Genomic DNA, 13536 nt, shown 5'->3' with positions numbered 1-13536 from the left:
CTTCTTCTTTCTTTCTTCTACTCCCTATTTTTGCATTCTTATATTGGTGTTTAGAGATTTATTTCGGTGATTCTTTTGCTATGTCTTTACTTGTGGATATTAGGAGGAGTGATTTGACAATTGACATTTTATTCTAGGTCTCATACATGCTTGGATTAATTAACTTACTTTCAACTTTTAAAAGTGCATAACAAGTGTTTGTGAAAAAACTCTTATGGTATTGTGATTTTTTTTTTATTTTATTCTTATACTTTAATGCTTCTTTTTCACAAAACCTTGCAATTCATTGTGTATTGAGTATATTAGTCATTAATTGTCAACATAAATGTGCTCATTATTTTGTTACATGTGACAATTATTTTTGCTATTGATGCTTGAGCTTTGCTTCTCATGCTTGTTTCTTGCATGCTTTTAATCCTCTTGCATCTAGTTGTTATGATATGCCTTCATGATGTTACTTGATGTCCTACTTGCATGTTGTCGCAACCATGTATTTAAGACGCTATCTTCTCCTTTGGCATTGATTATTACTTGGACTTTCCTCCTCCCGGTTATTGCTATTTAAATTTGATATCCCTTTTCTTTCTTCCTTTTTCAGGATGGGCACCAAGAAGGGAAAAGAGAAAGCTTCTGACAAGACACCGGCGCGGAGAGGAACTAAAAGAGCACCGGCTAAGGAACAACCCTCTACAACAGTTAAGCCACCTACTAAGAGGGTGAAGAGGATTATCAGAGTGGATAAGGCGGAAAAGGCATTTCCCACCTGGGACTCTGCACGGTTCACCAACCATTACTGTGAGCAGATGTTCCCCAGCTTGGCGGAACAGAACTACAACAATGAGCACCTCCTAATTTTGCCGACACATTTTGTTGACTTTGTGGAACCTCGCATTGAAAGGAGACACTGGAGATTCTTAAGAAGGCAGTCGCAAGAGGTCAACTTATCTTGGGTAGTTGAATTCTACTCAAACTTTCACTCGCCCACCTTACAGTCTGTCTATGTTCGCCAAAAGCAAGTCCCTGTCTCCGAAGGTGCAATTCAAAGGGTGCTGGATCTTTCACCTAGCCCAGAGGGATTGGATGCTTATCAAGCAGCCCAGCTAGAATGCCAGGCATACCAGTTTGACTGAAAAAGCGTTATTGGCGTCATCGTCCAACCTGGCAGCAACTGGATCTATGGACAACACCGGGCTAAACCCAAGGGCATCTCCGCCTCTGCACTTACCTTCGAGGCCCGGGTGTGGGCTCAAATTCTATCTCATTATGTCCTTCCGAGCACCCACGAGTCAACCTTCACTACTGACATGGCAATCCTAATCTGGTGCATTCTGACAGAGCAACCACTGAACTTGCCTCACCTCATCCATGGAGCATGTACATATAGCGGGTAACTTACCCTTTCCTGCATTAGTCACAGATTTGATCTCTGCAGCGAGAGTTCCCCATCGGACTGGAAATACCAAGACCATGATTCCTAGAGATGATTAGTATGTCCCGAATGAGAAGTACATTAGGCCTCCAACACCTAGTGCAAGCTAGACTGAAGGCCCGGCCCACAACGCTCCGTCTTTCTCCACTCCACCATCATCCACACCGCAGGCACCTTCAACCAATCAGCTGCTCCTTCAGATTCTTGAGAGGTTGGACCGGCAAGACCGGCGGGCTAAGCGAATGAAGCGCCGTAACAAGTGCCGATATCACTACCTGAAGGAGTTGATTGTTGGCACTCACCAACCTAGAGAAGAGACAGACACCCCGGACCCCACATCGCCTCGTAGCATGGAGAGCCATGATGAGCCGGACGATGGAAGCGATGCTCCCAACACCACTCTTTTCATCACTGACGGTACGGAGGACCGTGCTAAACCTTAAGTGTGGGGAGGTCAGAATGACTTCCGAAGGTAACATATCTCTCTCTTTCAACACCAATATTTTATTTTTTATTTTGTTGCATAGAATAACTTGCATGACTAGTAGTAGTTGTTTGCATTTAGGTACTACTTGGTTGACTGATATATTCTTTCTCAAGACACTATTCTATAGTATTTCATTAATTCAAATTAAAAATTTTGTTAAACTTGTTTGAAGATTTTAATTTGGAACATAGTTTAGAGCTAAGAACACACAACCTGTGAGATTTTGAGCTTAATTATATAGTTACACTATTTAACCATAATTTTCTTCTTGTGTGTTTTCTCCTCTATGATTGCAATCTTTGATTTGTTCCATTCCATATGTTCATTGTTTAGTATATATTCATGCATACATGTGATTGAGGCCATCATTTGATATTAGCTCACTTATCCCAAATAGCCTACCATTTCATTTACCTTTGTTTGCCACCTTGAGACTCTTTAACCCCCAATTGTTCTTTATAATACCACATCACTAGCCTTAAGCGGAAAAATAATTAATCACCATATTTGAATCTTTGGTTAGCTTAAGATAGAGATTGTATGTCAACTAAGTGTAGAGAATTGTGGGAACTATGGTTGATGAGAATATATTTTTGCTCTTATTGACAAATATTGGGAATTTAGGTGCTCACTCGTATAAAATTAGAAAACCATATGCATTGATAAATTAAATTTTCTGGCGGTGCTGCTGCTGTTTTTAATTTTGTGAATGATTTATTAATTTCAGTTATGGATGATAGTATTAACCTGCTGTTTTATGCTATTAATTTCAATGAAAAATTTGCCAGAGATGTTGAAGGACTCTTAAGCTTATATGAAGCTTCACATCTTAGGATTCATGGAGAAGACATATTAGATGAAGCTCTTCGATTAACCTTAAATCCATAACTCTTGTGAAGGTTATTTTATTTTATTTTATTTTTCAATTTGATGATATCTTTGATCTTTGTTGCCTATGTTAGTTGGTGTTTGTTGATGGCCTGGAGTTTTGAGCTGTTTGTTAGATGAGTTTAGTTGTGATAAATTTTGATAATTGTTATGTTTTGAGAAGGTTTGGTCAGTAATTAGGTTGAGCTTGAGTTTAGATTGTGATAAATTTTGATAATTGTTATGTTTTGAGAAGGTTTGGTTCGGTGATTAGGTTGAGCTTAATTGTAGAAGAGGTCTTGCTACTCAGTTGTAAGATTGTACAGTATTAACTTATTAAATGATTAGAATTGGATTTTGTTTGTACAGTGTTGACCTATTGAATAGTATTCAGCAATGTTCTGAAAACCGGACCAGACCAGCCGGTCCAATCAGTTCAACCTCGAACCGGAGACATAAACGGTTTGGTCTGATGTCTAAAACCAGAAATTATAAAAGCGGATGTGAACCGTTGAACCGGGCAGAAACCGGTCGGTTTGGATAAAACGTCACAGTTTTGCGCTTTATGGGGAGAAACAAAACGCGCTTCTCCAGCTCCTTCCTTATTCCTTCGAGCAGAACACGCCCTGCCTCAACCCGGGAAAAACCCTAGCCGCCACCACCGCTGCAGGGAGGAGCCGTGTTTGCCGCCGTCCGTCGCAGTCAGGGGCTTGTCTCCTCGAGTGTTCGTGCGTCACAGTCAGGGGAGTTCTCCAAATCTTCAACCTGTTCGCAGTCACCAGTTGCAGGCGCACCGCTTCTTCCTCCAGCTCGGCGGCCGTCGTGTTGTCGCCGTTGTTTGTCGCCATCTGTTGCAGTCAGGGATTTGTCTGAAATGTTTGTTTTACGGTTTTAAATGGCAAAGTGATGCGAAAAGTGGGTGTGGAGGTTGTGGGGTTGGAAGCCCTAAGGTTCACTGGATTCCTTAGAGAACAATGCAACAGAATAACATGAGTTTTGAATCAATGTACATTGTTCGAATGCTGAAACAGGTACTAAACTACTAAAACCATTCCTTTTTGTTTTTGCTTGAATTTTAGAAGAAAGAGCAATGTAATGTATTCCTTTTTATGATTCCATAAGACCAAGGTTAAATTAACAATTCAGGTGGAGTTGAGTTTTGTTTATGAGTAATTAAATGCACGAAATAGGAATAGGATTACTAATTTCTTTTGTGACTTTCATTGTTCTTTTCCCTTTGTTGTGCTGCTGTTGTTGTTATGCTGTTGTTTTGTTATGGCACTGTGATTTTGCGATCACTGATCAGTGTTTTGAATTTGGAATTTCTGATTAGTGACTTGTTAAGCTGCTGTTCTTGTTATGCTGCTGTTTTGTTATGTCACTGTGTGATCACTGATAAGTGTTTGGAATTTGTGATTATTGACTTGTTAATCTGTTGTTGTTGTTATGCTGCTGTTTTGTTATTGCACTGTTGTTGTTATGCTGCTGTTTTGTAATGGTTGTTGCTGAATGCTAAAAATGGAAATCAAATCAAATGTTGGTTGTTGCTGAATGAGTAGGGTAGCTACCTGCCAATACCATATATAAATAAACTGATGAATGATGATGATGGTAGTGGAAGGAGAGTCAAAGTGTATAGGTAGTTGGCTTTATATGTGCTTGATTGCAAGACAATTATCTGAAGCTTTCTATTGATTGCTTCTAAATATAGGTCACTTGTTGCCAACTTAGCAGCTGTTAATTGCTACAAGTCTGAGCATTTGAAAAGACCAGAAAATTGGGCATTAGGTATCCAGTTTATTTGTTTGGACCCCTTTATATCTCTATATCTGAATAGTCCTGATGACTGACATTTGTTATTGTTCATGTTTTGTGTGTAAACAGTTGAAAAAGCCAAGTATTACTACATTGCTGGCTTTTTCCTAACTTTATCTCCAGATTCCATTCAATTAGTTGTTGAACATGCTGTTGCAAATAACAAGGTATGATATGGATAGAATGTGGTATTTCCTTTTGATTAATGATATAAGCCTCTGAATGTTGTGCTTAAAACTTCTAATTCAAAAATTTCATTTGCCATAGCATGAATTGTAATTTACACCATATCTAAGGACCACCGAATAGATGAGTGAGATTTTATATTGGGAGGATTCTTTTGCGCACTAGTTAGGAGAATTTATCATTGACCATTCCATTTTTTTTGTTGTTGCATGCAGGTCTTCACCATGAACCTTTCAGCCCCCTTAACTTGGAAACAACACTAGATCCCGTTTATGGCTTGCTCAGCAAGAAGAATCTGTTGGTAAGAGAGCTCGATCTCTTACAACAGATGAACGCAACTCTGCCTAAGATTAAACCGAAAAGGTCATCTTGCAAGGTTCAAGTTCATGTTCAGTTAGCATAATACCATAGAATGATCAACATTTTCTCACTGAACTAGCTCGACATTCTTTTGAAATTGATAATCCTTTATCTCCTGACATTTCTAAATTAGAATCTAAGGTGTTAAGTGATCCTATTAACCCTCAAAGTCAAAATTTAATATTTAAATATTTTTTTTACTATTTAACTTTTGAATTTGTATTTTGATAAGATCATATGAATTTGGTTGATGATTTTTGTGTAGTGTTTTAAATTTGGAAGATATTTTAGGATGTTTATTTATTATTTTATTCTAAAACGATTTTTTTTGGTTGAACCACCGGTTGAACCTGTTGGATCAATGAACCAATAAACCAGTGACTAGAATGGTTTGATGACCTGTTCGGTTTTCAAAACCTTGGTTATTAGTTTAACGGTGGTCAATCGTTTACCTGATTGATTTAATTATAATTAAATAAAAATATAAAAATATAAAATTATAAAAAAATTAAAATAAAAAATTAAAATATATGTTTTTACATATATATTAATAACAATCAAGTATTAATTTATAGATATAAATCACATAACTAATAATGCAAACATATATAATAAACTAGTAATTAATATAAAAGATTTTCTTAATTTAAATGAACAAAAGAACAAAATATAGCATAATAAGTAAATTAATGTTTAACAAACTAATCAAAAACATACTTCAACTAATTTATAAATAAATCCATAAATATGATTATATAAATAGTCTAATATTGTCCGTGTTTGTTAATACTCAATATTAAATCGACTCTTAATATTACAAGTAAATTCTAAGAATAAGACTATGAGTCTCTACCCAGAAAATAATCTCAAAAAAAATTTCAAGTAATGATTTTCAGCAACAAATTCACCTTAGAAAGAGGAAAAGAAAAGAGAAAAAAAGAAAATAATGAATGGTATATAAGATATGGTATAGGAAGAAATTAATAATACTACGTGTACATTAAAATCAATCACTAAAATCAACTACTAGTATAAAATATATATTGGAATACAAATTTAACTTAAAAATAAATTAAACTATATATATTTATATATAAATATATTAATGACTGATTTTAGTATACAAATAATATTTTTTTAAAAAAATTGATCTACACCATAGAATAAATAAAAATTTTCACAACTTACTCCGGATTTGAAATTTTTTTGAACAACAGGATTTTTTCCGGTTGAAGTATAATATAACTACATTAGTTTTTTAGTTTTGGACAAGAATTTGGGCCGAGCTACGATGCAAACAAGACAATAAAAACAAGTTGGGCCTAGTTATTGGGTTTATGTGTCTACAAGGGTAAGGCACAGCGCAATATATAGCCTAAGATCATTGATAAAAGCAAAGGAAGTAGAATTAGGGTTTTGTGGGAGGAGAAGTAAGCGTTGCAGTTGAGTGAAGAACTCTAGCAATGGCGCCGAAGCAGAGAGCAGCAAGGAAGGTCGGCAGGAACCCTGAACTGGTGCGGGGGATCGGGAAGTACTCTCGGTCTCAGATGTACCACAAGAGGGGTTTGTGGGCCATAAAGGCTAAGAATGGTGGCAAGTTCCCCGTCCATGAACCCAAGCCTAAGCCCCAGGCCCTTGCTCAAAAGCCTCCTAAGTTCTATCCTGCTGAAGATGTCAAGACTCCTCTTGTCAACAAGCACAAACCCAAACCCACCAAACTCAGGTCTGTTCTTTTTTTTCTAATTTTCGATGTCGAATGTGATAAACAAAATTCTTGATCTGAAATGAGAATTTAGATTGGGATGGTGGCATTCTTGGCTATTTAATTTTACTATTTTTATACATTAATTGACCTATCTTAGGGTTAGATTATTGATCCAATTGATCTTATATGTTTCATTTTTTTTGTCGCGTTTTCAGGGCTAGCATTACTCCTGGGACAGTGCTGATTCTTCTTGCTGGAAGATTCAAGGGGAAGAGAGTTGTGTTCCTCAAGCAGCTTCCTTCTGGGCTGCTTCTTGTGTCTGGTAACTCTTGCTCATTATCCTCAATGAAGTTTCTGTTTATGTTATTGTCTCGGACTTATAGTGAAAAATAGTGTTTTAAATCATATTGAACATTGGCTTTCTGTTTATTCGAATTTTGCTTGATAAGCTTTCTTTTTTTTTTAATATGTGGATGATGCTTCATTTCTCCCCTATGTCACTTAATTGAATGCGGGATTATAAGTGCTATCACATTAGTTCTTGAATTAAGTTGTCCATTGCAGTTTCAAGCTTCGGATTTCAACGCATAGACAACGTTTTCTCTTTTGATATTGCTTTCCATTGTGTTGTGTATAACTTGTGTCCGAATAAGCTAGCGGATTAATGAAGTTTTTCTTTCCTCTGGTCTTATGTATCTTGTTTCCTTAGGACCCTTCAAGATTAATGGAGTTCCGTTGAGACGTGTGAATCAGTCGTATGTTATTGCCACATCAACCAAAGTAGATGTGTCTGCTTGTAACGTGGAGAAATTCGATGACAAATACTTTTCAAAGGAAGTCCAGAAAAAGAAAAAGAAGGGAGAAGGCGAGTTCTTTGAGTCCGAGAAAGAGGTTAGTTTGTATAAATTTCTTGTTTTATTTGTCTTTCTGGCACTTGCAGTTTTTATCAGCATTTGCTTATGTGCTATCTTGCTTCAAATGTAGGAGAAGAAGACCCTCCCTCAAGACAAGAAGGATGACCAGAAGACTGTTGATTCTGCTTTGATAAAAGCCATAGAGAGTGTTCCAGACTTGAAGTTTTACCTTGGTGCTAGGTTTTCTTTGAAGCAAGGCCAGAAGCCTCATGAGTTAGTCTTCTAGAGGAAGGCAGAGTCTTAGAATTTCTTTTTGATATTCTGTTTTGTGTTAAGACTTGGATCTAATTGTTGTCTTTTGATAATAGACATTTGCGAATGTGTTTTTTTATGTTGTTAGTTATCAACAGATTGGTCCAGTGATTTTGTCTTCAATTTGCATTTGTGGGAATTCATTTGATGAATTTTAGGCTTCAAAGTTGGCATAGTAAAAGGAAGCATAGAAGATCTTCTCATTGGTTTTGAAAATTATTCTTTTTCATTTTTAAGGTGTTATTAATACAAATGATTTATACTTAATATGATTCTTAAGAAGCTCTATGCATTTCTAGAGTTGGAATAGAAGCTGTGCTTAATTGTGATTAATGTTCCTTAATCGGAATTATTCTCGCCAGAAACTCCTATATTCTATTTTCGTTGGAGTTCATATTTCAGTACATATTGCAACTTCGTCTGATTAGTGATTACGTTCAGTAATATTTAAGCATCAAGTAAGATGGGATTGTAATAAATTCCTTGTTACTCAGAATAAGTGAAGTTTTTATGTTTAGGCTAAAACTAAAACAACTAATACTGCAGATACCTCTAAGTTGTAATTCTGGTTGAATATGTATAGATTGAGTTTGAGAGATTGACAGCTACAATAAGGTTTCATATTATTTCTGTGCATGTGCTTTGTTTCCTTTACTCCCTGCATATGGTAATCAAGAACTGAGGAACTGTATTGATTGTTCAAAGCAGCAGCTGTATTTCCATTGTAGTTATTATTTCAAGTATGATCATTGTCATTTTTATGCCGCAGATGGAAAGAACGCAAAAGAACAAGGCTACTGCTCATCATTTGGGCTTGCTGAAGGTAAACATGTTTCTGCATTGTGTGCTTCATCGTTAGATGGGATATGGGAAAGAACGTGATCAATTTCATCCAAGCACTGGAATGATGGGGTCATGTTAAATGAGTTGGTAGATGGGATATGGGACAGAAAGTGATCAATTTCATCCAAGCACTGGAATGATTGGGTCATGTTGAATGAGTTGGTAGAATTTTGTAAGAATAATTGCTCTAGAGATTGCATTTAGACGTGCTTCTGGTTCATGACTCATGACTCAAACCCTTTCCCTGAAATTCAATTGGAAGTTGTATTATTAGGCTAAGCTCATTCTGCTCTTGGAATAGGCCTTCTTGTTTCCACTTTCTAGCTGTTGCTGGATACAAGATTCCTACTGATTTACATATTGATTTATTTATAATTTTGGGTGCATGTGTAGCTCGTACGCGTATCCGGATTTGGATAAAACATTAAAATATAAGTTGAGAATATTTGAATTGTTTTTTCATCAGCCTTGGGCTCCTATTGTTAACTTGGATACTCTGTTTGAAAGTTTTCTGATATATGATATTGAAGGCTACATGGGTGTTTTCACTTTTTGCTTCTATTTGGATTTTGGAATCAACCACCAATAAGATTATTTTTTATTAGAATTATTTTCCTTGTTATCTTTTACTTTTGTATTTCTGTGATTCTATTCTTGCTGCTAGTTGATTTAATATTGTTAAGCATATGGCCACTCTGGTACTAGGCTAAATTGGCAAAGCTGCGGAGGGAACTCCTTACTCCTTCATCAAAAGGTGCTGGAGGTGCTGGTGAAGGTTTTGATGTTACTAAAAGTGGTGATTCAAGAGTTGGTCTTGTGGGTTTCCCTTCAGTTGGCAAATCTACTCTACTGAACAAATTGACTGGGACATTTTCTGAGGTAGGAATGTATTTCTATGAGTCTTATATACTGCCATCTTCACTATTTAATTTATTTATATTGCAGTGTTTCACTTCTATGAGTTCTACCATGTTTTTGAAATATTGCAAGTGATGTTTCTTTGTCTCTTTCTGAAAAATAAAATAAAATTGCATGGGATAGGTGCATGTCATATCTAGGGTAAGGTTGTTGGCCTATGATATTGAGATCAAGGTTTTTTATCTGGAATCAACCCCTCTGCTTACAGGGTAAGGCTGAGTACATCTACCCTTAGGAGATCTTAATCCGTGGGGACCTTCTGGAGTGGCCCACCATTTATATCTCGAGTTCATTCTATTTTTTTTTTATCATCTGATCTGATTAATTATAAAATGGTATAAATGAGCTGTTACTTATTTTAACTTCTACATTTTGCTATCATTCATGATGTTTGTCAACTATTCTTTGCTTTGGACAGTATAATAGTGGTCATTGGCGTCTATTCACGTGTCAACCAGATGCTCCCTTTTTTATTTTAAAAGACAGCGGGCAGCATTACAATTATGAATTATCTAATATGCTTAATAGCTTATGTGAAAGAGTTTCCTGAAGACTTTTACTTGTTTTGGTTTGTGTAGGTTGCTTCCTACGAGTTTACAACCTTAACTTGCATTCCTGGCGTGATCACGTATCGTTGAGCTAAAATTCAGGTGCCACAATATTAGAAAGCTCAATGTTGATGATGTTTTCATCTTTGCTCTTGATGAAAAATCCCTCATAAGAGGGTTTTCTACTGTTATTGATATCATATGAATGCAACTAGGTTGCGGAGCGATAGTAAATAAAACCATATTTCTTTCTCTTAGGTTTCACTTATAATACTTATCAAGGTCAAGATATTCTACTTGTGGGCTTTAAAACTTGTGTTACTTAAAGCAAAATCTAGTTGCACTTGAACCTCTTGATTAATTAAGATCCCGTATCTTTATGATTGATTTTGTCTGCTTGCAACTTTATCATCCTACATTTTACTATTTTGATAAATTTTTAAGTACTTATTTAATTACATGTGACAGTTGCTGAATCTCCCTAGAATTATTGAGGGTGCTAAAGATGGAAAGGGTAGAGGAAGACAGGTAAAATAAAACTGTTCTAATCGCAAATTTAAGTAGATTTTAGTATAATATATGTCAACAAAATTTCAATGTTGATTAGCCAAATCACGTCTTTTGTAAGCAATTAACTATGTAATCAAAGGTCCTTGTGAAACTTGTAAAAAATTTTCCGTTGATCTTCTGCTGAATGCTGTGGTGATATCAATGAAAAACATTTCAGTGTCTAGAGAACCTGTGGTTTTATATTTGGTCATATGGCAGAATCGTTTTTCAAAGATTCTTGATTCTTAATGGCAGTATTTAGAGAACTGTGTATAATTGTAAGCTATGTTTTTGTCTTTTTCTCCACTGGCAGAAACTGTCTTCAGCACCATACATGATTGTTACATATTTAGGAAGATTGATTCAGATTTCGCAAACTTCATTCCATCAACTTTCTGCACGAGCATTGATTCTTGTATTTAAAAATATTTAATACTTAGTTGTTGTTCAACTAATATAAGTATATTCATATAGATTTGCAATTAATAACTATGATCCCCCATGCAACTTGGCACATTCACACTTCGGGAAGCGGCAAAGACACATTTTTATTTTATATATTGCTTGGCAAATGCAGGTTATCAGTACTGCAAGGACTTGCAATTGTATTTTAATTGTTCTTGATGCCATAAAGCTAATCATTTGGATCTTGACACTGTGAAGGCTATATGTAGTGAGTACAAAATTCACAATGCAGATATTACTCTCAGATATGATGCTACTGCCGATGACCTTATAGATGTTTTCGAGGGAAGTAGAGTATACATGCCTTGCATCTATGTTGTGAACAAGATTGATCAGATCACACTTGAGGAATTTAGAGATATTGGATAAGCTACCTCATTACTGCCCAATCAGGTAATTCTTCATTCAAACATGTGGCACGCATCAGTAACCGTGTAGCAACAAATTGAAACATGGTATCCTATCTAACAACCCATTCATTATATTCAAAAACATTTCTACCATATTCAAAACAATCGGAACAAGAAGAAGAAATTGTGAATGCTGGTAAATTTGACCTGTGAATATGAATTCAAGGCTCTTCTTTCTTGTAGAGCAAGAGAGAGAGAAGAAAGGTTAATGAAGCTCATTCTCATGGGAACAACGGACTTGAATATTGTGATAGCATCTGCCACCGTCATTCCAAGGAGGAAACACCACACAACATGCCTGCAAACTCGGAAGCCATTGCAAACTGCCATGTAGAGCAGATTCTTGTCTGAATCTTTCTCTCTTTTTTTTTTGGGCCGGGTATTAAAAACTGAATCTATTTTTTACGGTTTTTTTGGTGAACAAACTGAATCTATTTTTATTTTGACTCATTAGCGGACTACTTTGTTCAAAAACTATTGCAAATAAATGGGAGGGCCAAAGTGGATAAGGGCCACTGGACCTGGATTTAAGAATTTGCACTTTGAAAAACTTAAGAGAAAAAGAGAGAATTTGGATTTTATATTTTAGTGCCATAGTTATCAGAACCAAAAGCAATAATCAATCCAGTGATGCAGCCGAAGCTTGGTGCTAGTGGCAGGATCTGCCGCCTCGCAAGTAGCTGCACCTGGGTTCAAGTCTTATGAGAGAAAAAATAAACCCTTAAATAAACTCATATAGTGTGTGAGTGTGTAATACATGAGTAATGTCTAGGATTAGGGACTGTCTAATCCATCTGCCAAAAAAAAAAAAATCCAGTGATACGATCGGGTAATTGAGTCATTAGTTTAACCGGTGAGTCGTTGATTTTTCTGGTTGATCCGATCATAATTAAATAAAAATATAAAATAAAAAAAATTAAAACAAAAGTTGAAATGTATGTCTTTACAAACATATTATTAACAATCAAATATCAATTTGTAGATATAAATCACATAATTAGTAATTAGTGATGGACCCAAAAAAAATTTACGCAGTTCAATACAAAAAAATACGACATAATCAAAGAGATCTTAAATTCAAAGCTTATCAAACCTCCCTAGAAAGCCAGGATCTGAAGAATGTGGATAAGTCCAAATATTGCATCTTTCACCAAAAGCATAGGCATACTACTGACAAGTATGTGATAGCCAAAGACCTATTGGAGCACTTAGCTCGGCAAGGTCACTTAGACAAATACATCAGCGGCCACATACAAAAGCGCGCCACATCTTCTACCAACCACACATTTGTAGGGTACTACTCCAGAGATAAAGAGAAGATGACTCATAATCATCCTGACCAACCACGAGGAGTTATTAACTGTATTTCTAGAGATTTCGCAGGTGGAGAAGCAACTAGCTCAGCACAAAAGCGTATATACTGGGCTATGCTCTCGGTATAAGGCAATTCAAATGAAACTCAAACTACTCCATATTTTCCACAAATGACATTCCAAGAATCTTATTTCAATACAAACACAACAAATCCAGATGACCCGGTTATGATTTCCATCTAGCTAGGAGATCTTTTGGTTCACAAAGTGTTACTAGACCTGAGAAGCAGTGCAGACATTCTATTCTATTCAACATTCCAAAAAATAAAACTGAGCAATAACATACTCCAACCTTCCACTGGAGACCTGGTCGGATTCTCAAGTGAACGTTCCCCGGTATTGGGATCTGTGTGGTTACAAACCACACTGGGTAAGCATCCTTTATCTAAAACATCGAACGTATAATATTTAATTG

At 36.0% G+C, this 13536-nt stretch overlaps 1 protein-coding gene and 1 pseudogene across 1 annotated transcript; both read left to right on the top strand.

Annotated features, from left to right (window-relative positions):
* Positions 1 to 6541: 6541 nt before the first annotated feature.
* On the top strand, positions 6542 to 8138 carry LOC130934993 (60S ribosomal protein L6-1-like). The gene is made up of 4 exons (XM_057864525.1): positions 6542 to 6867; positions 7065 to 7171; positions 7559 to 7740; positions 7834 to 8138. Exons 1-4 carry the CDS (start codon positions 6608 to 6610, stop codon positions 7987 to 7989), a joined length of 705 nt encoding a protein of 234 aa, XP_057720508.1. The 5' UTR covers positions 6542 to 6607; the 3' UTR covers positions 7990 to 8138.
* Positions 8139 to 8367: 229 nt separating this feature from the next.
* Positions 8368 to 12626, top strand: LOC130934994 (developmentally-regulated G-protein 3-like; annotated as a pseudogene).
* Positions 12627 to 13536: the final 910 nt, after the last annotated feature.

This window comes from Arachis stenosperma, chromosome 6 (genome assembly GCF_014773155.1).
Source record: "Arachis stenosperma cultivar V10309 chromosome 6, arast.V10309.gnm1.PFL2, whole genome shotgun sequence".
Taxonomy (NCBI): domain Eukaryota; kingdom Viridiplantae; phylum Streptophyta; class Magnoliopsida; order Fabales; family Fabaceae; genus Arachis; species Arachis stenosperma.
This window is presented reverse-complemented; position numbering and strand designations above follow the sequence as displayed.